Source organism: Athalia rosae, chromosome 6, assembly GCF_917208135.1.
Source record: "Athalia rosae chromosome 6, iyAthRosa1.1, whole genome shotgun sequence".
NCBI classification, from domain to species: domain Eukaryota; kingdom Metazoa; phylum Arthropoda; class Insecta; order Hymenoptera; family Athaliidae; genus Athalia; species Athalia rosae.
In genome coordinates, this window is record NC_064031.1 from 14995261 (window position 1) to 15018220 (window position 22960).

Sequence of the window (22960 nt, forward strand, 5' to 3'; positions counted from 1 at the left end):
TTGGCGCGGTTTCGAGCGCGCGAATACTTCTTTCAAAAATGGAATATGTCCGAGTGTTGTCGAGGATTCCTGGCACTCCGCGAAAGTGCGATTGGAAGCCATGCAGGAAGTCCTTACTTCTGATCCCCGTAGGAGCAGCCATACGTGATGCTCGGTACGCAGAGTAACTTCACAGGGAACGCTAGATACGAAGGATTCTGCATCGATCTATTGAAGGAGATCGCCAGGATGGTCGGCTTCACTTACAGGATCGAACTAGTGCCCGACGGAAAGTACGGGGTTTACGACTATGAGACCGGGGAATGGAACGGGATCGTTCGTCAACTGATGGACAAGGTGAGTGATCGTGGTCCCTGCACGCAGGCCACTCGCGGAATCCTCTCTCTCTCTCTCTGCCGGTAAGTAATAAGGATGCCTCGAAAATCGACCCGTAGGATGTTAGCGAGGTGTGTTACACGGTCGATCGATCGATGTTCCCTTAAAAAGAAGCCAGAGTAACGTAGCCAGTCCTACCCTCCCCCCTTCAGCCCCCCCGAAAAAAGACCAACAATAAGATAAGATATTTTTGTTCGTTACGTTATCCGGTAGAAATTCCCAAATTTTCGCACCATCCGTTTTTTCTTCAAATTGTTTTTACCTTTTTCTTTTATTCTCTACACAAACGTGGGACCGTGAATGTATAACAAAACTAATTACAGGTGAGATTTATTTTCCTCAAAATCACGAATGATTTTTTACAACGAAACTCACGTTCTCCGAGAACATCCGGTCGTGAGAGGCGAAAAGATTTTGCAAGAAATTGAGGGCCAATTAAGAGTCGGTTAAAGGAGGCACGTGGTGTAATAAGTATACTTACAGTGACTCCAATGAGTTTGTCGCAGCTTCATCGAGAGTTGTAGGTGCCGTGTAATGAGCCACGTAAGTAATTAGTGTAGAAGTAGCAGCGTTGATCGGAGGAGAAGAAAGACAGGGGGAAAAAGAGAGGAGAGTGAAATTCAGCAGATTCATAAATATGAGCAAGGATATAATTAAAAATACGATCTCATATTTTATTGAGCCAAAAGAAAGCGGGTATAACGGAGTATTCGCTTACGTATACCGGTCGCTTGATTGCGATATCCCGTCTTATAATTATGAAGAATAAAGAAGAAAATAAATCAAAAGAAAAAAAACCTAATAAAGTCAGTCCAAAAAAAATAAAGAAACTGGTGAAAGAACGTAGAAGAAGAAAAAGAAACGAAGACAAAAAAAAAACGTACACAAAATTTTCTCAATTAAGAGAGCACGTGAAGAACTAGACAAAATAAGGCGAAGGCGACCGACCCTACTCGTAGTAAAATCCGAATAAGGTATGTGTGTAAGGCGTTCGATTTTAATTCCTCAGCTGGTATGTGCTCGCGATCTTTTTCTACATTTCTTCATCGCGAACGAAATTTCTGTGACTATCTTTCTTCCCTGTTACTTTTCGAAAACTGAAAGAAAACAAACGAACGAACGTTAAAAAAAAAAAAAAAAAATCCCAAAACTTTCAAAACCCCCCGCGGACTGCAACGTCGGAAAAAGTTAACTTCTCTCATCGAGTCCCTGAGGAATCCAAACCGCGTGCCACGGTGCACACCCGCGGCATTTATTTACGACGATGCTTCTCTACATCGGGTGAATTCAAGTTAACCGTGGAGTATTTTTGCATCTAAATCTACTCGCGATTTACGATAATTCTGAAATCTTTGTAAACTCGACGTCGAGTGAAAATTCGGATCCGCCGATACACGTGCCGCGTATCCGATGATAATCGCGTTACGTTTCATTTGTAAAGTTATTTATCGACACGAGATGAAGACCGTCCCCGTATTCCGTTGACAAAACGAACGAAAAGAAGAAGAAGAAGAAGAAGAAAAAGAAAATCGAAACAAATCAATTCTATTGCCAGGGCAGTGACTGGGGGGGGGGGGGGGGGGTCGTTGTTTTTTGGACCCTGCCACCGGGAGGATTATAAGTTTTCCTCGGTTACTTCTATATCCCGTAGGTTTCTGCAAGCGGACCAAGTGTGTACATATACCTATACGTATATAGGTGCATCGCGATATCATCCGACGACTTGTTTCGGTACATTAAACCCTTTCGGTACTACGAGCGAGTTAACCGAACAACTAGTTATACTCGTTCTACTCTCTCAGACAGAAATTTACTCCCCTTTAACGTACCACCCGCAAAGTAACAAATATACGCGCACAGATATCCGTTCGTATAATTTTCGAATTGTACTCCTCTCCGCGATTTTTCTCTCCTTTTTCAATAGTCGAACTCAAACATTGACGCGCGTAACCTGAGGGGTATACGTATACGTATATATATATAACCTGTTTATTCATGAGGGGGGGAGGAAATATCGAGTGTGCGAATATATTTGCACGTGATTTTCATTTAAAACGGATAGAGCGCGTCAAAAACTGCGTGAGAAATTGGAATCGCGTTCACCTGGGATTGAAATAAAAATGAAATTAATAAAAAAAAAAAAGAAAAAGTAGAAAAAAGAGGCGAGAAAGGGGAAGAAAAATGGTCTCACACCCACGTGTATATAATATACATATATATAAAAGAGAGGGTATATAATTAGTGGAGGGATTATTAAAACAAGTTGACATAAATATTAACGGTTGATGTGCGCGGCGTGGCGTCACTTCGCAGGGCGATAAAATAAAAGCGAGTATAAAAGCGGGTAAATAATGTTTTCGCACAATTTATTGCAATCGCTAATTACGGCGGCGTTAATTTTCCGCCTAGAGGGGGGTCGAGGATATATACTCGGTTTTAAAAAATTTTCACCCCTTAGGGTGGGGCCGGGTGCCCGTCTCTTTCACCGGTGGCCTCGAATCGTTGAACAATTTCGCGAAGGGTTTGAAAAAAAATGGAATGACGAATCGCTGAAAATCGTCGCCGGCGGGGTTAAGGTCGCGACGAATCGACGGATATAAATCTTTCGGCTGTAAATAAAAACGATATAAAACGACGAGCGGAGGATTGTATTAATTTTGTCAGATCATCATTTGTAACCGGTTATGACCGAGAGGCTTTTTATCCTCGCGGAGAGCTCTTACTTTTGCCGAAGTGGGGTGAAAAATCTCGGAGATTTCGCAGGTGAAGAGGGTCTCATATTTTACCTGCTTAGAAAGGGGGAAATGAGGGGAGAGGAGGCTGTACACCCTACCCCGCGATGACAGCGGAGGAACGAAGCCGAGTTTCTAATATAACTTGACGCGGAAAGACTCGGGGGATATTATTCACGGGGGATGGAGAGAATCGAATCTCACCGAGCGAAACTTCCCCCCCCCCCCCCCCCCCCCGTAAACTTTATGCAGATTTCTAATACGCTCGGGATAAGGAGGAGAGGAACAACCGAAATCCGAGTATCGGGGAATCGGGGGATAGGTAGACGCATTTTTCCTCCGATTAGCCCGGCCTTTTCTCGTCTCGGAGCTCGTTCCCTCCGTTACTGAAAGAATCCCCACGCCGAGAAATCAGTTGAATAAAAACAACGAAGAATCACGCGATCCCCCGAGCACGTAGGGGCAGTCGATGTATTCTGTAAAAATTGCACTCCCGTTCTTTCGCTAGTCCCGGAGAAAATAACAGGATCTTCTTTCGCCGGCCATCGCGCGCGAACATTTGCGAAGTAGACAACCCCGACTGGCGTGCGTCATATAAATATAGGTACCCAAGTTCAATCATTACCGAGTCGTTTGATTCTTCACTCCGATACATCCGTTTTCTTTGGAACCGTGCGCTGGACACGAACTCGCCTTGTTTGCTCTTCGCGATCTCCTTCCTCCCCTTGTTCCGCCTCCTCTTTTCCTTTTTCTATCGGTTTACATGGGAGGCCGCGCGATTTCCACGAGCGAATTAAATTCGCGAGATTGAAATTGCGCGGCGACAACAACGAGGCAACGTTCGATTTCCTTATCTCCGTTATCGACGACTGTTCTTCCCCCCTATTCTCTCCATTACCCTACACGATTCCATTTCAGCTATTTTTTACGTCGAATCATTGCAGTAACATTCGATCTGTAATTAGAAATTATCAATCACGGTTCCCCGTTTGTTCGACAATTAATCATGAAAATTTTCCACGTTCGATTAACGAGGTAATAATTTTCCTTGTTTTTTTTATTCTCAATTATTTTCTCTACAGAAAGCGGACTTGGCCGTGGGATCCATGACGATAAACTACGCGAGGGAAAGCGTCATCGACTTCACAAAGCCGTTCATGAACTTGGGAATATCAATTCTGTTCAAGGTAAAATAAATATATGTGTCAAATATATTATACACAGGTCATCGCCGGTCAGATAATTTCCATCGAATTTTTTTCGCTCGATTCGTCCTCTCGTTTTTATTTCTCATTTCGCTTTTACTTTCGCGTAGTACAGTGTACGGTGTACGTCGATCGTATTTCGGTTTTGGCAATTACTTTCCGCGAGCAGCCGTAACGGTCGAAACGTTTCATTGCGAGATTCGTCGTTGCGCAACGAGCACCGGTAGAATTTTCCCCTTATAGATATATACAACCCCGGCGCGGTTTAAATTACTCTCCGTCTCTCTTTCCCTCGCTTTCCGAATACAAGCTTCACCTTTGAAGCGCACTTTGTCATTGAAAATTGGCCGTAGAGCCAAAGCGATATTTTTATTTCATTTCTTCTTTCGTCGGTCCCTCCCTTTATCGTCGGCTCTTCCGAGTCTCGCTCCGATACTCGCTTCAACCATAAATTTATTGCTCCGCATATCTTTTCTCCCAGTTCTCCGCGACGTACATACCAACCCCTACATAAGTATGTTAGGCGTGTGTACGGTTGCCTTCTGCAAACATCAAACCAAATATGAAAAGAACATTCCACCTCGTGCTATTTTATCCTCTCTTTTCTCATATTGTATAAAAATCATTCATTATTTTCTACATCGTTCGTTTGCCGTACGGAGAATTTTCATTCGGCGAACGAAGCGTTTTTTTTTATTTTTCTAGGTTTTTTTCTATTTCTTTTCTTTTTTTTTTTTTTTTTTTATTCGTTCCGCCTATAAGACCCCCTCTCGCCTTATAGTACCTGTCCAATTATTAAATTACCGTCTGACCGTATAGGTTTTCTCGGTCATCGATTTACAACGGGTCAACGTTCTCGGAGTTGGATGAAAAGCATTTTTTTTTTTTCGTCGATTCGTTCGTTCATTTTTTCGATTTTATTCCAATCTTTTAACGATTTTCACCGTTTCGCGATATTACGACCTTTGATATTTTTGAATTATTTATCCGCTCAATTATTTATCCTCGATTGGTTTGTATTCCTTGGATTATCGTCGGCCAACTTTGGAATTTTGGTCTCGAGGGTGGGGACGTTAGAAGGGGTAGATTATGAGAACCGTAAAACGAAGGGGAGGCGGTTAACCGAGAGGAATCGTTGGTCGTGCAGCAGCGAAACCTCCACGAAAGTGGGAAAATTAATTTCGAACGTTCAATTACCTACGCTCCTTCAGGAATTTCCAGCTACCGATCGACAATTCCTTCTTCTTCTCCTTCTTCTTCTTCTTCGTCTTCTTCTTCTTCTTCTTCTCCTCGTTCGTTCCTACCCCGAAACTCCAAAAATATTCTTTCGTCTTGCCCTCCGGCAAACCAGCCCCGGGATCAGGGCTAATATCTTCCCAAGGTTTATCCCTCCCCCCCCCCCCCGCAGTTACTCTCTGAACGCGAAATCGCATATTCATCGACATTCGTCAAACGAACGACAACTTTCCTAATTGACAAAGTTCCATTGGCGTCGCTTGGTATTACAGTAATATACGTATACACCAATATCTATACGTTTGCACATAGTCTCCGATTCCTATTATCCAGTTTGTTTTTTTTTTTTTTTTTTATTTTCTTATCAGTTATACTGGTTTTCCTCTCGCCCAACGTATCTCTGAATCGTCTGGATGCGGTGAAAAGAATCGACGAATTACGTGCATTGTTCCTTTATTCCACCTCTGCTGTTGCGCTATATCTGATCATCCCCCCCGTCGCGATTCCACTCGCTCTCGATTCTGTTTGACTATTTCCTCATTTTATTTTAATCTACGGTTCACTTTTTCCTTTCCTTTTCTTCATTTGCTTCTATCATTCAGTAGCTGCAAATCCTTTCCCTCAACTTATTTTATTCTCTTTCGACTATCGGCCTTCATTCCTATCTTTCTCAACGTGGCGGAATGAGAGTTCAGTTCTAGCAATATCGCGCAGTCGGTCTTTAATTGTTTTTAATATTATATACAGTAAACCGCGTGTTGAATTCTGACGAAACATTCGGCGAAATATCTTCCTACCGGTATCGCGTTTCTCTCGAGGGGACGTTGAAATTGTTGGCTCGACTGCTGTCGGCTCTAGAATTAATCGAGCGACCTCTCAACGAACCTTTTTGACCTCGATTCGAAGCGACTAAATTTTTTAACTCGGAGTTAGCAGCGTTGTACGGGTATAAAAAAAAAAGAAAAAAAAAAAAATCGTTTCGACGAGCCTCGGCGATCATCTCGTGATATTTTTACATTACGGGGCCCACCCTGCATATTATTATATATTATACAACCATAGCTTTCGAAATCAATAAAGATACTCCGATGGTGATCGATTTAATTACTTATTCAATTACTTATCCCCGAGACAAAGTTCGGCAACAATTCCAACGCGTATATTAAATTAGAATAATATTGTAAGGAATTAATTCTGCGTATAATGAAAGTCGAGGAAAATTCTGCCCCTCATCAAGGTCAGACGGAGAGAGTGCGGAAAGGTAAATTCTGTCCAACGATTTGACGTTTTATTCATGCCAACTTTTATACCCACCGAACGAAGAGGTAGAGTAATACAAATTGAGAGGATCGATTGATACAATTTTATGAGATAGAAAAATCGAGAAATTGTTTTTAAATGGCATTCTTCGGACTCGTGTAATTAGTGTGGAGTTGCTCAGCAGCCTATGATGATCTATCTATACGTATGTAATAAGTTATATTGAGACGGAGTCGAGTAATTGTAGCAATCGGTGTCAGGTCGGACGCGTAAGTCGTAATTATACGAAGTCGACGACTTAATTGGAATTAATTTAGCTACCCTTACCTGTGTATCCGTCCGCCGAGCACCCCACACTCCTCAACTCGAGATTAAAAAGAGCTGCCGTTGCTGCAACCCGTCAGTATAAACACGGTCACAATTACAATTACGATTACGATTACAACTGCAACTACGATTAGCAAAACGCCAAGGGGGTAAAGAGCGAGAATTGCAGTCCCTCCCGCACGGCGTTTATACCGACGTGCGGATTCTGCGCTTTTGTACATACCCATTATACCGTTTCATTTCGATTCTTCTTTTTATTCTCTTCATTCTTTTTTCCCTCCGTTTTTCTAATTCCTTTTTCTTTCTTTATCTTGTTTTTTTTTTTTTTCTGCAATTATCCAGGTTCCGACGAGTCACCCCGCGAGGCTATTTTCCTTCATGAATCCGCTGGCGATTGAGATCTGGCTTTACGTACTCGCGGCGTACGTTCTGGTCTCGGTTACGATGTTCGTCGTTGCACGATTCAGCCCCTACGAATGGAACAACCCGCACCCATGTCACGCAGGTCCAGATATCGTGGAGAACCAGTTCTCTCTGGCGAACAGCTTCTGGTTTACCATCGGCACACTCATGCAACAGGGGAGCGATCTCAACCCAAAGGTAAACCCTGGAATTTTTCAACCCCCGAATTTCAAACGCGGTATAGAACACGGCAAACACCCTAATTTCATTGTCTCTACTCGTGTTCCGTTCGTTTCCCCTTTTTTTCCCCACATAAAATTAAACCACCGAGCAAATTTCAATTCAACAAATTTCGTCAAAGCGTACACGCATCTCTGGTTGAAAACACCTCTCGCAATTAACCGATGCAAAATTTAATCAGAAAATAATTGGAAATATTTACGCACCGATGACTTTTATAATTATGCGACTGTATAACGTGCGTTGCAAACTTGGAAAAATCGAAATCAACCGTCCTTTTTCTTTTGACAAGTCCTTTTCTTTTTTTCATTGCGACAGGCGACCAGCACGCGGATCGTTGGTGGAATCTGGTGGTTTTTTACCTTGATCATCATATCGTCTTACACGGCAAATTTAGCGGCGTTTCTCACCGTCGAAAGGATGATAACGCCGATCGAAAACGCCGAGGACCTCGAAGGCCAAACGGACATCACCTATGGGACTTTGGAGAGCGGGAGCACGATGACCTTTTTCAGGGTGAGTTTATCGAACGACGATGATCGTGCGAAATTCTTCGATGCGTTCCCTGTCGCACGTACGAACGAAACGATTGGTCTAAATCTACAGGACTCTATGATCGAAACTTACAAAAAAATGTGGAGGTTCATGGAAAATAAGAAACCATCGGTTTTCGTACCCACGTACGAAGAGGGCATTCAACGCGTTCTTCAAGGCGATTACGCATTCCTCATGGAATCAACGATGCTCGATTACATCGTACAAAGGGATTGCAATCTCACGCAAATCGGAGGACTTCTCGACAGCAAGGGATACGGCATCGCGACACCTATGGGTGAGTGAAAATTCTTCGAAACTGATCGACCGTATAAATAAAATAAGTGATAAAAATATCGTGAAAAAAAAACCGAGGAATTTTTCTCCAAGGTTCCCCCTGGAGGGATAAAATTTCGTTGGCTATTCTCGAACTTCAAGAGAAAGGCGAGATCCAAATGCTTTACGACAAGTGGTGGAAAAGTCCAGGGGATACGTGCATGAGGACCGAAAAAGGGAAAGAAAGTAAAGCCAACGCTCTCGGAGTGGATAACATCGGTTAGATACGATAATGTATATTCATTCGATGAAATGAGCTTCGTTCGAATTAATTCCGTTAATTTATTTCGTCTCCAAGGTGGCGTGTTCGTTGTACTCCTCTGCGGACTCGCCTTCGCAGTGCTAGTTGCCATTTTTGAATTCTGCTACAACTCTAAAAGAAACGCACCACCACCCTCTGAGCGAGTAAGTGCGGTCGTTGATTAATGGCATCTCCGTATCCTATAGGTATCGTAGGTAGAAGATGGTAGAAGCTTTTGTAGCTGCGCCGTATCGCATCTAGTGTTTTATCCGTAGAAGCATAGATGTGTTCAATATAACTAACAAGGTAGAAGGAACGAATCGTATTCGCCGTATGAGATGATATTCTTTTTTTCCGCCATTGATTATTTGTTCTTCAATTTTTCATACGAATGCGTCCAGGTAAATGCAGAGCAGTCGAAATTTTGTTTCACATTTTTCATGACCGTTTATTATTTGATTCGACGATTCACGCAATCTCAATACAGCATGAACTCGTGGATTGAAGCATGTGCTACACTTCCGTCACTTCGCTACATTCGAGAATTCGTTATCCAGCACGACAAGGTACGGATGACTGATGATTAGATATTAAACATTTCTGCGGGATTTGAATGTGCTTGTGTATTTTTTTTTTTTTTCTTCTCTCTCGATACCGAAGACCCGAAGATGTGCATGAGATTGGAAATATGAACCACTGATTAGTGACGACAGACTAATTTATCAGAATTTTTTTTCAATTCAGCAACGCCCACCGCCGCCCCCGACGTGCTCTGGATCTCTTCAAGGGATTCCTCAAGCTACGCAACAGCAACAGCAGCAACAGCAGCAACAACAACAACAACAACAACAGCAGCAGCAGCAGCAACAAAATCAAAATCCCCAGGAGTCGTTATGCTCGGAGATGGCTCGTGAACTGTGCCTAGCTCTGCGATGTAATTCGTCAAAACGCCGAAGGCGTGGATGTGAAAAATGTTCATCGCACAGGGGGTCTGGTTACCCTCCCGATAATTCTACCTCCACCCCGATAAACGGAATGAGGTCACAGGTGATTTTACAATCACTCAACCATTTTCGTTATTACTTACAATTTTAACACGAGTTATTTTCAATCTAGTAATGGGTGAAAAAATTCACCTTCGAACATCCGACGTGAGAATTTTCTTTTTTTAAACGTAGCTTATTTGCGCTGTATGACCTATCCGAACAGTTTGTTTGTTTTTTTTTTTCTCCCGTCGCCGTACTCGCTTCATCTATTAGTCACGCTGCAAAAGCTCGTTAGGTGTGCAATCATTTGTATACGTATTAAATGTAACGTAAAATTCACCGCTCGTGTTTAGTTACGCTATTCGGTAATGGGAGAGTGTCGATAATTCTATTCGCTCGTTTTTTTTTTTTCCAGCAATATTATTCATGTAAAAATATGCAAATTGTTGTTTGTTTTTTTTTTTTCTCTATTCAGAGGAGCAGCTTGGGGGGTGCCATCGATCTGCCACCCCATATACACATGCATCATGGACTTTCGCACGACTTCGACGTCGATTACGATTGAAGCATAAAAATCCGAAGAATTAATTATATTAATTATCGGTTAGTTTTTACTGGAATAAAATCAATTCAATATCGTTGAGCCAATCAACGAATCAGTCTGTATTCTCATCCGAAATACAGTTATGATATTATATATCGGTATATTTGATAAAATTATGAAACTTTATCGGAAGCAGCCTTATCCATAGGTCGGATATACGGTAATATTTGATTATCGATAGATTTGTAATTATCATTAATTTCGACGACTAGATTACGGGTTGCCGAGAACATAGGTAGATAGTTCGAAAGTTCTGTTTGTTGTACGAATGCGATCGGTAAGTGCTGTTGTTGATTACGGCGATCTTAGACGATTTTCAATGGTTCCTCCTTCCTTTACCGATGGAAAATTGTCTCCGATTAATAACCCTTATCAAATAGTAATTGCCGAGAGCGTCGCGGCTGGTATTCAGCTCACTGCACAGAATTAATCTTACGATAACATGTATAATTAATATTAGTATTATTACAATATAACGTCTAGTTGGATATCAAATTTATAAGTGTTATAAGTATAGTTATTATCCCTTCAAAAAATCGAATCGTACATCCTCAAGACGTATACATATTATATATGTAATGAGAAAGAAAAAGGAGAAAATTATGTGCAGCACCTGTATTATTATTCAGAATACGGTTATTAAAAATACAACTATATTTATTGTAAATACGTGGATATAATTATCGGTGTATGATAAAATAAGCGAAGTGTCTAGTTTCTACTTGAATATAAATAATTGTAGTAATGTAAGATAATTATACCGCAGACGTATAATAAATATTATTAATAGGTAAATGATAAATGATGAATGTTAGATTTACAGAATACAACTAAAGTGTTTGGTCATTTATAATTGTCTGTCAGCACTGTGCATAATCTGTTGGGTCGATCATTAGCGATAAAAGTCACACCACGTTATAAGTAGCGGCAGATCTTAATCATTTTTTCTTATCATCTCGTTTTACGATCAATATTATCAATATACAATGCAGCAATTAACGTTAAAAACCACATACGTTGTCCCATTGAAAGGTTTTCGACTAAAAGGAATAATAAATTTCATGTAAAAACCAATATCAATACAGATTGTATTTAATGCAAGTTATCTGCATTTCAAATACGGGTTGATTTCATGAAATCACGAAGGTCGTCGGAAGGTGGCAGCATAATGCAGAAGCTGCAAGCTACTGCTGAATCAAGATGCATGTATGAAGTCACATGACCCGTAGTACGCTAGCGTACTCCACGCGTACGCATTCATTCATTTTTACGACGTCAACAAAGCCGGAGAGAAGGGGAAGGTCATTCAACCATCGACGTCGTCGAGGTTGTATCGCGTTCGAGTTTCAGTTCGAGTTTTCTTCCATCGGCGACCGAATGCTGCGCTATCGTCGAGTCTGAATTCGTTGCTGTCCGGCTGACTAACCTTGTGAAAAGTATTAGGTTATAAATGGCGTCTACCAAGCAAGTAAATAAACTGAAAAGAAAATTGGTCGAGCATGGAAGTGATACGGACGATGAAAATGATGGTGAGTCGTTTGATATTTCATTAAAATAAAATCCATGCCGGCTATACGTTTACTCTTCTCACCTGATTACATCTGTAATTTTAGGATTCATCTGCCCGGCTTATGTTGTATTTTTATGTTGATTTCGAAAGACAGCTGAAATTGTCAATATTTTTTTCACGATATTTAATGAAAAGTTATCGCATCAATGACTCTTCATTACGAATGAATTTATAGCTCATCTTGAGCTAAGGAAATTGCGTTATACTCCGATCACCTACAACACTCTGAAACGTTGAACTTGTTTACTTATTTCCAGTAATTTTGGTTTTACTCTCTCGTAGGCCACCACAAGAGTCACAGATCTAATACAGAAGCTCCACGATTGTGTCCTTACCTGGACACGATCAATCGTCAATTATTAGATTTCGATTTTGAAAAATTGTGTTCGGTGTCTCTATCTAGAATAAATGTATACGCTTGTTTAGTTTGCGGAAAATATTTTCAAGGTAGAGGCACCAACACTCATGCCTATACTCATAGTGTCGCAGAATCACATCATGTATTTCTGAATCTCCATACGCTGAAATTTTACTGTCTACCGGACAACTATGAAATCCTTGGTAAGAAGCCACAAAGAAATTTGCCAATTTTCAATGCGATACCATCCTTGTAGTTTCTTTCTTCACCCTTCGAATAATGTTCTTTCAGATTCGTCACTGGATGACATAAAGTATGTGCTAAATCCGACTTTTAACAAATCACAAATAGCGAATTTAGATAAAAGCGACAAATTGTCGAGAGCGATTGATGGCTCAATGTACTCGCCGGGTATTGTTGGAATGAATAATATCAAAGCGAATGATTACTGCAATGTTATCCTGCAGGTGATTACATGATTTTTCCCGATCCCGATTCCGGTTCCGATTTTTCCCCCATATTTCGCCGTACAATCAGTAACTTGAGTCTTTCTCAGGCTCTATCGCATGTTACACCGTTGCGGGATTTCTTCTTGAGAGAATCCAACTACTCTAACGTGAAACGACCTCCCGGAGATTCGTCTTATTTGCTCGTCCAAAGATTCGGAGAGCTGATGAGAAAGCTTTGGAATCCGAGAAATTTTAAAGCACACGTCAGTCCGCACGAAATGCTCCAAGCTGTCGTTTTATGGAGTAAAAAAAGGTTTCAATTTACAGAACAAGGTCTGTGGAAATACATATGTCGATAGCCGTTATACGTGTCTAGATTTGTTGTCGATCTACATGATTACTGTTTCTCTTATCTTCCACAGGTGACCCAGTTGATTTTCTATCCTGGTTTCTCAATGCTTTACACCTCGCCCTCAATGGGACGAAGAAAAAAGACTCTAGTATAATTTTCAAAACATTTTTGGGTCATATGCGAATTTATACGCGAAAGATACCGCCTCTCGAACTCGAGGAGAGCCAACGCAGCGAGCTTTTAAATACCATTGAATACGGGGAGACCGTTACCGAAAGTCCTTTTCTCTATTTGACTTGCGATTTACCACCTCCCCCACTATTCAAGGATCAGTTTACCGAAAACATCATTCCACAGGTGAGGAAATCTGCGTTTGTCGATCATTTTTATTCAACGAAAAAACCGTAACGTCGCTCCGTGTTCCAGGTGAATTTATACACTCTGCTGAACAAGTTCAATGCAGTCGCTGAAAAAGAATGCAAGACTTACAAAGAAAATTTTATGAGGAGATTCGAAATAACCGAGTTACCACCGTACCTGATTTTGTACATCAAGGTAAAATTTAATCAAAGTTAAAATTCTGAATTTTATAAACCATTGCCAATCACGTTACAGAGATTCACGAAAAATACGTTTTTCGTCGAAAAGAATCCGACTATCGTCAATTTCCCCGTCAAGTGAGTTTGCCCTTTTTATTTTACGATTACTCCATCTTTCTGAGTGGGTTAAAACATTTTTTTCTCTTTCTCAAACGTACGACCGAATAATTTCAGAAACGTCGATTTCGGTGATATCTTAACACCGGAAGTTAAAGCTAAGCATCCTTACACGACTTACGACTTGGTAGCGAATATAGTCCACGACGGTGAACCGGGTCAAGGAACGTACAGAGTACACGTGTTGCACAGAGGTACCGGTCAGTGGTACGAGATGCAGGATTTACACGTTACGCAAATCTTACCGCAGATGATCACACTTACGGAGGCCTACATCCAGGTGAGTGTTCGCCCGCGATTCGCATATCTCGTACCATGAATTCTTTGTGGAAAAAAAGTTGTCCTCTGCGGGCAGCGTCAACTTTTTATCGCGAGTTTTCTAATAAAGATAAAAAAAAAAAATGAAACCAAATTGCAGATTTATGAATTGCGGAAAGAAACTCGTGCGCAAATCGACGCATCGCAAATAAAAAGCGGTACGTAACATAACGAATGTTTTACAGTATCAAGGAAACGTCTATCAAATAAGTATTTAATAAAGTACGATATTTTGAAGAAATGTAATATTTTTACGATCGAAATCCCCCGTTCCCTGTGGTCCCTAAGATTTAGAATAACATTTAATCCGGTTGTCGTTAGATTTCAACCTTCTAGACATGGTCTGGATAAAAAAAAAAATATATATATAGATTATTCGGCAATTCGTAGGAAATTCAGGATGAATTTGTTTCGGCGCTTTTCATCGCGCTGTTTGTTCGATAAGCGTGTGCAAGGGTGCAAACAGGGAGTAGAGAAAGATCGTTAAATTATGTATCCTTCCCTCATACATTTTCATTCTTATGGTTGTTCCTCGACTCCCATAACTTCTGCCCCATTCTGTCTACAAAATAATCACGAGATCGATCACGCGATGGAATAATTTTATGAAAATTAACCGCGAAAATCGCGTGCCGTCCGAAGGGGCTAAATAAATCAGGATTCTCTGTTATTCGTGCGAAGCTTTCATTCCAGTCGCTCTATTCGTACCGTAAAAAAAAAGGGAGAAAAAAACGATTATCGATGAGAAAAATTTGAAGAAAAAAAATTCCACGCAAAGCCTGAAATATTAAAAATGAAAGAATCCGACGTACGAAGGCTCGATTGGCGCGTGTTATGCACACGACGGTCATCACGATTTCAAAACCCTACATCGCACATGCGCGGTAATATCACGCTTACTCCGGCGGGACGGTGCCGAGCCATTTCCGACTTGAGTCGGCTTGTGGCCGTGCGCGAGTTAACTTGTGCGTCGTACTTTTGCGGTTGCCGTTTATTCCCTGCGTTTCCCAAACAATTTCAGAACAACGTTATCAACTCAACGTCCGCAGAGAGTATGAGTGAGTTTTGAAAATGGTGTATTTCGAATAACGAGTCGTCTCATATTCCAAGTTCAGCACTGATTTTTGCGAATAAAACGTAACTGAAAAAGAACTACGATCTTCACGAGTGCAGTGCACCTGCAACGGTTTTACCCCCTGGAAACCTGGATTAAATTAAACGCACGTCATCGTCGAACTGCATTCGTTGGATGGAAAATAAATTCGAGAACTCGGTGAGTGACGATCGTTCCTTCGTAATTCACGGTTTTTGAATTTGGGTAAGATTTTCGTTTTCCCATCTAATCAAAACCGTAGTTAGAACGGCGGTCCTTTTATCGTGATCTTTGCCCCTGAGCATCCTGTCCCCCTCCGTACTTTGATACCGCGCAGATAGCGTCGAGGGTTCGAATCGAACGTTCGAAATTGGAAATAGATACCAAATACGTTAGAATGTAAATGAACTCTCTCTACTTCTGAGCAAGGTTCATTTCTGCCGCTGCTGATGTTGCTGCTGCTGCTGCTGCTGCTGCTGGCGGCGGTAACGGTTATGCCCGATACAACACCTGACTTCTCTCGTGGCTTCGGAATCGAGAGAGAAAATATACTGCCCTTGTCACGAATGTTTGACCGCCTCACGCTCCTTTTTTTACCTTTTTTTTAAATATTTTTACTGCGTGCCCATGATCGATCGAACGTAAAGGGAGATGAATGGCGAGTGTTCGTTCTAAAGTCCGAGGACCGACAACGATCGAGTCGTTGGATCGTGATCGCGTCGCCCGCTCGAAAATTTGATTCATCATCAGCACTTTTGATACACCGGGTCCTCGTTCTCCGGTTCGATCATCTGGGGGAGAAAGGGGGGGATACGGAGTCCCGTTCGGTCGTTTGTTACATGCTGCTTATACTTCCAGTCTTTTTTTAAACTTGAGGAGTTAGACCTTCGCCAACACCTACTGCCTCCACTCAGGATGTGTAATACCATAGTTCGGATTACTTGGTCCACGTGTATTTACGTGGTCGGTTTCACACCTACCGCGTACATCGTTGAATCGATAAGAATCGGGAAGAGATATAAATTTTAGAACGGTTGGAATTCGGTTATTTCGACCACTGGTAAAAAAAGGACACATCGTCAATTTCCGTACTTCGCAGTCGATCAAGAATTTTACCGGGCAGGACTCTAGAGTCCTGTTTACTTTTTTCATTTTTTTCCGAAACTACAGGAATCGGCTGCGATTAGGATACGACGAGTTTGCCAGAAATCAAGTTCAAACGTTGATATTCATGGAGACTTTCGCTACAGAGTTGAAAATATAAAATACCTGTACGTATGATACATTCTAGATTGAACTGCCCTGTACAGGACCGGTCCCATTATAGATGTGAATAATTTTACGTTCGCGAGACAAATATAGCGGTGAACTTTCGACGATATTTTAATACCCGGCTCATTATTGTTTATTCCGAATGTACTGTACGAGCGTCGTTAACGAATTATTCATGAGCGCGACGTTTTTTCGATTAGAAAATTAACTCATCCGAATTATAAAACCGCTGGATAATTATCGCGACGTTAGAAAGTATTTGAAAAATCGAAAATTATCGAATCAAAAACGCTGCGAAGGTTTTTTACGACATCGTCGCTGCGAAAAACGTACAACGACCGAATAAATCACTGACCGGACAATTTCAAATTTTTGTATCGGTTTCGTTTTTCGGGAGGCGCCGTTGCAGGGACATTGCATACATCGATGGTTAGAATCTAGTCGAGAGCTGTAAATCGACTTTTAAAAATTCTATGCATTTAATTATACAACGCGCCGCAGGTTTGGCAAAAATGCAGGGTATCCATTATTTAAAAAATTCCATTGAAAAATTATTCATAAAATCTAGACGGTACTAATTTTTTCTCTACAGATAGAAAAGAAAAAAAAAAAAAAGAGAAAGAAAAAAAAGAGACCGAGCCGCGTCCAAAACACAGGTGCGCGACAGGTGAGGAGGGTTTTAGTTCTCCGCCCTTCTCCGTACCTCCGCGCTGCACCCTTCACACGTGAATATAAATGTATATATGGAGGATACATGCGCGTAGCACATATGTACGATCGTACGTACGTACATACGTACGTTGCACACGGATCTTCGAAAGCGAGGGAAGAGGAGAGAGAGAGAAAAAGAGGAAGAGGGTTAAAAAAGAGGCTGTCGGCGTCGGTCTGTCCCTCGTCGTGTATATAACATATGTACATTGTAATCCATATACCGAAAGTCAGGGGCCTTCCTCGCCAGGGAAAACGGTCGAAACGAGGCATCCGAAATCACGTGGAGCTGCGGGCGACGTAAGACAATCTACCCGCGGTACAATCCAGCTACGTGCTATGTAAATTTACCGTACGTATCTTACATACATACATATGTGGATATAATAGACGTAGGTACACGTATACAGGGTGGTCCACGGATGATAGGGAACCCTTTTTCAGATACTGCTGCGCTGTGCAGTGCCGTATTTCTTCCACGTATGGTATTCCGGCTGCTGAGAGCGATGCACATGACGACGATCGTCATCGTGATCGTGACTATTACTGTTGTGTGAACACGGTGTGCGTACGGAGAGACACCAGGCGTGCCCATACGTATCCGTGTTAAATACCTCCTCGTATGCTCGGTCGTTGTTCATTGAGGCGAATGAATCGGAAGCGAAACGACGTCCGGATTCATTGAGGAATTCGACGTGCGGTACGAGATCATGAAGTAAAGAAACAATTTTCTTTTCCCATTAAAAGTAAAAGAAATGCGATTAATGACGCGGTGCAACGCACCTGACGTTCGCGTGATGATTGATGAATATCGTACGGTTATTTTATGATTTAATCTTCCTTTTGGAGCGATGTGGGTAAAACGAGCGTTGGTATATACTTCGTTGTATTTTTCGTCGAGTTTGACTCGCGAGTAACCAGACACCCGTCCTCCACCTCCGTCCTTACCCTCTTTATATTTTCATCGGTGTCTCTCGATCCGATCGAAAGTTTCTACGTCAAAGAGCGGGTATTTTTCTAAAATTTAGCAACCGTTCGATAATTCGTAACCGGTTAATCGTAACTGCGACTATACCCGCTGCAAATAGGGAAAGGAAAGATGAAAAAAAACAAAAAATAATTTCCGTCATACTGTTTTGTCTCTCCATGAAACGGGGGGAAAGGAAATGCGCTAGGAATTGTGAAAAATTATTCACATTTCGGACTTGCGAAAAACTTTCTTTTTCCACGTTACACAAATAGTTGCCAAGTACATTTGAGTCTGATGACTCCGAAGCCCTGAGGCAAAGCGTCTGCTGCACGCGTTATAATATCCACGTAGCGAGGAGCTGGGGGGCGAGTACAGTGCGCGTCGTAAGTTGCATTTCACGGTACTTCTTTCATGGTACGAGAAACTTCGGGAAGGGGTGCGAACGTGCCGCAGCGGGACTCGCGTTTGACAATAATACACGGGAAAAACTCAAAGACATTATAACGCGGGGTAGGCAAACGTGGAACTTTTATTTTTACGCAGCGAGCGCGTGTATCGCGAAACTCCGGCCGTGTAACGTACGTTCGTCTCTCTCGAATATGCGAGCGCAGCGTAAACGAAAGAACCGAACCGTGGGCACACGCACGGAAAATAAGCGAGGATCTTGGCTGTGTATACAATACCTACGCAACTCTTCATCTTGAACAATAGACAATTTCTTCTAACTACCAAAGTTCCGCACTATACACGGATACACCCCGTACCCGTATCTCTTACACACCGGCATCCGATGCAGTGGTATTGCTACCAGACTACTACTGGCAGTACTTAGGATATCCTCTTTACTCGCCTACCTCGCTTATATGTATGGATGGATGAAGTAGACAGAAACGAACTGCTACTCTCTGTTAAGTTTTCACGGTTTTTTTTTCGTTTTATTTCAATTTTATTTTCATTCTCGACTTGCGCAATATCCCTGATTATATATACACCTTCTAACCAACGCCGCTTGGCGGTAATAATTATTTTCGGTTGTACACGACGCATACGCGCACGTGTATATACTTACGTGAAATTCGTCATGCACCATCGTCTTATCCGCTATGCCGTCAAGGACGCGTCTTTGAAATATAATTACTCGGTTGATGAATGGGTGCGTTGGAACCCTATACGTCTTCGACGAATTTTTGTCAACGGGGGTGAAGACGGTGAAAAATTCACTCGCTAATTTTTCCATTATTTTTCATCTCATCCCTTTCGGAATCGCGGTACACCGAACAACGTGAAACTGTTGCGAAACTCGGTTACGTTACCGCACTCGGAGCGTTGAGATACGCCGTCGATGAATGTCGACGATACGCGGGGATTGTTATCCGATAAAATCGCTACTTTATCCCGGATCCACCTAATCACCTGTACGACGAACGTATGTCGAAAGTTACGAGTGCGCTAGTGGTATGTACGTACGTACGTACGTACACAGCAACGGGGCACCGAGAGACCAAAAACGACAAGGATGAGCGGAAGCAGGTTTATTTTTTGTTCGCGTTTGAGTAATTTCCTGCTCACCCATGAACCGAGGGTATAAGGCGAGGGCGAGGGTGAGGCGAACGAACGAACACCTTGAGCTCCAAGAAGCGTGAAACGCGTCCTCGTACACACATTCTCCGTATATCCCATCGCCCGGCTTATTTTTTCCTCTCTCTCCTCTCCTCTCCCGATTCCATTTACCTTTAATTATCGTTCGTCGAAATAAGATTTACCCCGGTTATACGTAAGTCGGCGAATTTTTGGAGATTTAAAACTTTGAAAAACGTCGAATCCGTTCAAGATGTAGCCGTAGGAAAGAAGCGGGAATAATGGCGGTTAATAATAAATATGTAAAATAGCGTATGAGTAAAATAGATGTTCATTAGGTATGCGTGTATACGTTGGTTACGCTTTTTGACCTACTCGGACGCGTCTCGGGAACACGGGCGACGGTTGGCGTAAATAATTTGCCTAGCGGAAATAGCAGCAACGACTATAACAGTAACTTATACACAATAAACGGCGGGGAAGTTGCGATATAATTTCTTCGCTCTCCTTCCCAACTCTCGTCGTCGTCGTCTCCGTCTCCGTTTCGTACTTTTTTTTTACTCCGCCGAGCGAAAATGAGAAGAAATAAAAAAAAAAGTGAAAAAATAAAAAAAAACCACCGAGTACCTGCGAAACTTTTTGAAAAAATGACGTTCGCGTCCCCGTACACATCAAAGACGAATTATCATAATCGCGAGAGGAGGAGGTTTTAGTTTATCATTACGCGTATAATGAACGCAGCAGCGATTTTACAATCGGCTGACTCGCTGATCGAGTTTCGCGTTTTAGCGTTTTATATGTACCGGTGTAAGATGTAAATGTAGCCACATCGGAGTATCGGTTCTATCCGTGCACCTTCGCAATGAAACCTTCGGAACTTTGGCTTACGCTGCCGTACGGACTGTACCGTACTTTATACACTTGCGGCGAGCGAGCGAGTTTATATGTCGCGCCTTGTTTCGTTACCGTGCGGGTAGGTATATAAGAAAGTGAAAGTGTCGCTAAGTTTCTTCAATGATTGTTTGACGGTTAAAATTACGATCGGAGATCGACGATCGAACTAAATTCCACCTCGAGTTCCATGTACGCGAATAAATATGCGCGCGATGTCCGATTAAGCTGGATTAAAAGTTGATCAAATCCAAGGACGAATCGCGCTGGCAACGATCAATTAAATCGAAATCATCGCTGTCGTCGCAGCGCGATCAATCGACCGACCGATCAGTTATTCGCGCTCCGTTCCAGCAAAAATTACATGTACCTATCTACCTTGCGTCGATACACTTAAGGATTATTTTTATTTTCCTCGTCGTACATACCTGAGCGCACGCAACGCGTACGGTTTTTTTTTACCTTCTTTTTTATCCTTCGTGTCCGGCCACCTATACGCCGTCGTTTCCGGTCATCCCCCGGACTTCCGCCGGTCCCACGGCCCAACTCGTGGAGCGATCTCAGCGCAGTCCTGCGGTACATTTACGCTGCGGAGTATGCCTCTGAGATTTTTTTTAAAAAGTTTTCCGTTATTAATCGTCGTCTCGATTTTTTGATTTTTCAAATATTTGCAATCCCCCCCGGCCCCCCGCTTACCAAGAGCAAACATCCGATCCTTCTTAACGTAATCTTGACGCAGCGGTGACAACCCTTCCAATTTAATTCTCGAGAAATATCACGGTGTATATAGTCGCCGTGTTAACACTCGTTATTGGACTTTATCGATTATCTACACCTTTCCGGTTTTCCCCCCTCCCCCGAGGGATCGTCGCCCCACCCCCACCTTTTAGTAATAATTATCCTACACTCTAGCCACTCCCCCTGCGGATGATCGTGTATCGGCATATTTTATAAGCGCATTTTTACTTTTTACACAACGACTCCTTTTAACGGAAGAAACGCCGCACCGTCCCGCAACGAATCGATGAACTAACGCGCGTCGTATTAAAAATTAGAAAAAAAATCCAGTCCAGAGGAGTTGAAAAATTCGAATCCACGCGCTATGCACATAATACATACATATACTTGTACACAAACAGGCGATTCCCTCCCGCGAGAGAAACGAGCGTTGGGGGTGGAACACCGGTTAACGCGGGGGTGTCCCAATTTTAAGGCAATTTCACACCAATTTCCTGATTCCCGTTACCCCCGCGGATACGCAAGCTGTTGCAACTGCGCGGGGTTTCGCGGATCTCCAATACGCTGTAGATGTATCATGCCTACGGGTACATTATACGCAACGTACGTACATGGAACTGGTGACGTGTATTCGTGAATTACGAGAACGTGATATATACGACGCAACAAGGTTACGGCACAGGGAGAATATATCGTTCTCCCCTGCGAATATAACACAACGGCGAGATATGAACGTACACAGCATCATATTCGAGTATCGCTAGCGATCTTCGAGAAAACTTGCTCACGGATAATCTCTTACTTAATTCTCCATAAAATTGGCAATCTTCTCGATTCCACGTTTCCGACCCCTCGCGTTACACCTATAAACTCCACAGAAATAACCGAATAATGACGAGGCGTCTACCTCTGCACCGAACTCTGCAACAACAACAAAAAGTACACCTGCCTCTAGAATTATTTAGTAGCTGTCGCTCGTCCAGATTTTATCGTACGACTTACCTTTCCCCCCAAAAAAACTGAATGAATTCTGAATGAAAAAAATATCCATAAATGTGGATTCCTGTGACTTTTGTAGAAATGAAAAAACAACGTGAAACCTGAAAGAATTTTCATTTGATTCCCTCATGCGCGGTATGCGTGTAACAAGGACCGCGAAGTTCTAATTGCATAGAAGTAAACTTCCGAGGTTTCGTCGTGTAATTAATCGAACACCCCGTAGGTGTATCGTAGCCGCTGCACAATTAGTTATACCACGGTTGTGTCTCTACCTGCCGCGGGTCGGGTGAGTCCAAGTCCTCTCCGCGTGCGCGCGATACACCTGAGCATGTAAACCGGACAGGTGTATAGGAGAGCGCCCCCGAAGAGTAGAGAAGCGACCGGAAGTGGCGATCGCTATAAGTATGCACCGCCACGTATCGCCCCGTTCCTCGTTCCAACGACTTTAATACAGCGACAACGGCCTCTCA

The 22960-nt window shown here is 42.4% G+C and overlaps 3 protein-coding genes across 14 annotated transcripts in view; all 3 read left to right on the forward strand.

The window, feature by feature from the left end:
• LOC105693537 (glutamate receptor ionotropic, kainate 2-like) overlaps window positions 1–11552 on the forward strand; it is a 64665-nt gene extending 53113 nt beyond the window's left edge. For 2 of the 5 annotated variants that reach the window (XM_020856678.2, XM_020856681.2), the window contains 9 exons: window positions 133–336; window positions 4190–4294; window positions 7478–7735; window positions 8096–8293; window positions 8384–8609; window positions 8702–8866; window positions 8946–9052; window positions 9633–9935; window positions 10350–11552. In XM_020856678.2, coding sequence (XP_020712337.2) covers window positions 133–336; window positions 4190–4294; window positions 7478–7735; window positions 8096–8293; window positions 8384–8609; window positions 8702–8866; window positions 8946–9052; window positions 9633–9935; window positions 10350–10439 — 1656 coding nt within the window. In that variant the 3' untranslated portion in view covers window positions 10440–11552. The remainder of the gene's footprint in view (window positions 1–132; window positions 337–4189; window positions 4295–7477; window positions 7736–8095; window positions 8294–8383; window positions 8610–8701; window positions 8867–8945; window positions 9053–9632; window positions 9936–10349) is intronic. The other 3 variants (XM_020856680.2, XM_048656413.1, XM_048656412.1) reach the window with 2 other exon arrangements.
• Window positions 11553–11846: 294 nt separating this feature from the next.
• Window positions 11847–14482, forward strand: LOC105693544 (U4/U6.U5 tri-snRNP-associated protein 2). Its single transcript, XM_012413551.3, has 9 exons — window positions 11847–12007; window positions 12331–12609; window positions 12698–12873; window positions 12963–13188; window positions 13278–13564; window positions 13634–13762; window positions 13823–13884; window positions 13981–14203; window positions 14342–14482. The coding sequence occupies exons 1-9, from the start codon at window positions 11929–11931 to the stop codon at window positions 14405–14407; spliced, it is 1527 nt and encodes a 508-aa protein (XP_012268974.1). The 5' UTR covers window positions 11847–11928; the 3' UTR covers window positions 14408–14482.
• Window positions 14483–15177: 695 nt separating this feature from the next.
• LOC105693551 (rap guanine nucleotide exchange factor 6-like) overlaps window positions 15178–22960 on the forward strand; it is an 88475-nt gene continuing 80692 nt past the window's right edge. For 6 of the 8 annotated variants that reach the window (XM_012413560.3, XM_048657140.1, XM_012413563.3 and 3 more), the window contains exon 1: window positions 15179–15514. The gene's annotated coding sequence lies outside the window, so the exon portion shown is untranslated. Of the gene's footprint in view, window positions 15515–22960 lie in introns of all 8 variants that reach the window. The other 2 variants (XM_048657139.1, XM_048657142.1) reach the window with 1 other exon arrangement.

Coding starts and splice junctions, on each gene's coding strand:
- LOC105693544 (XM_012413551.3), top strand. CDS start 11,929: ATGGCGTCTACCAAGCAAGTAAATAAACTGAAAAGAAAATTGGTCGAG. Junction 13,763..13,822: donor ACCTGATTTTGTACATCAAG/GTAAAATTTAAT, acceptor ATCACGTTACAG/AGATTCACGAAAAATACGTT. Junction 14,204..14,341: donor TTACGGAGGCCTACATCCAG/GTGAGTGTTCGC, acceptor ACCAAATTGCAG/ATTTATGAATTGCGGAAAGA.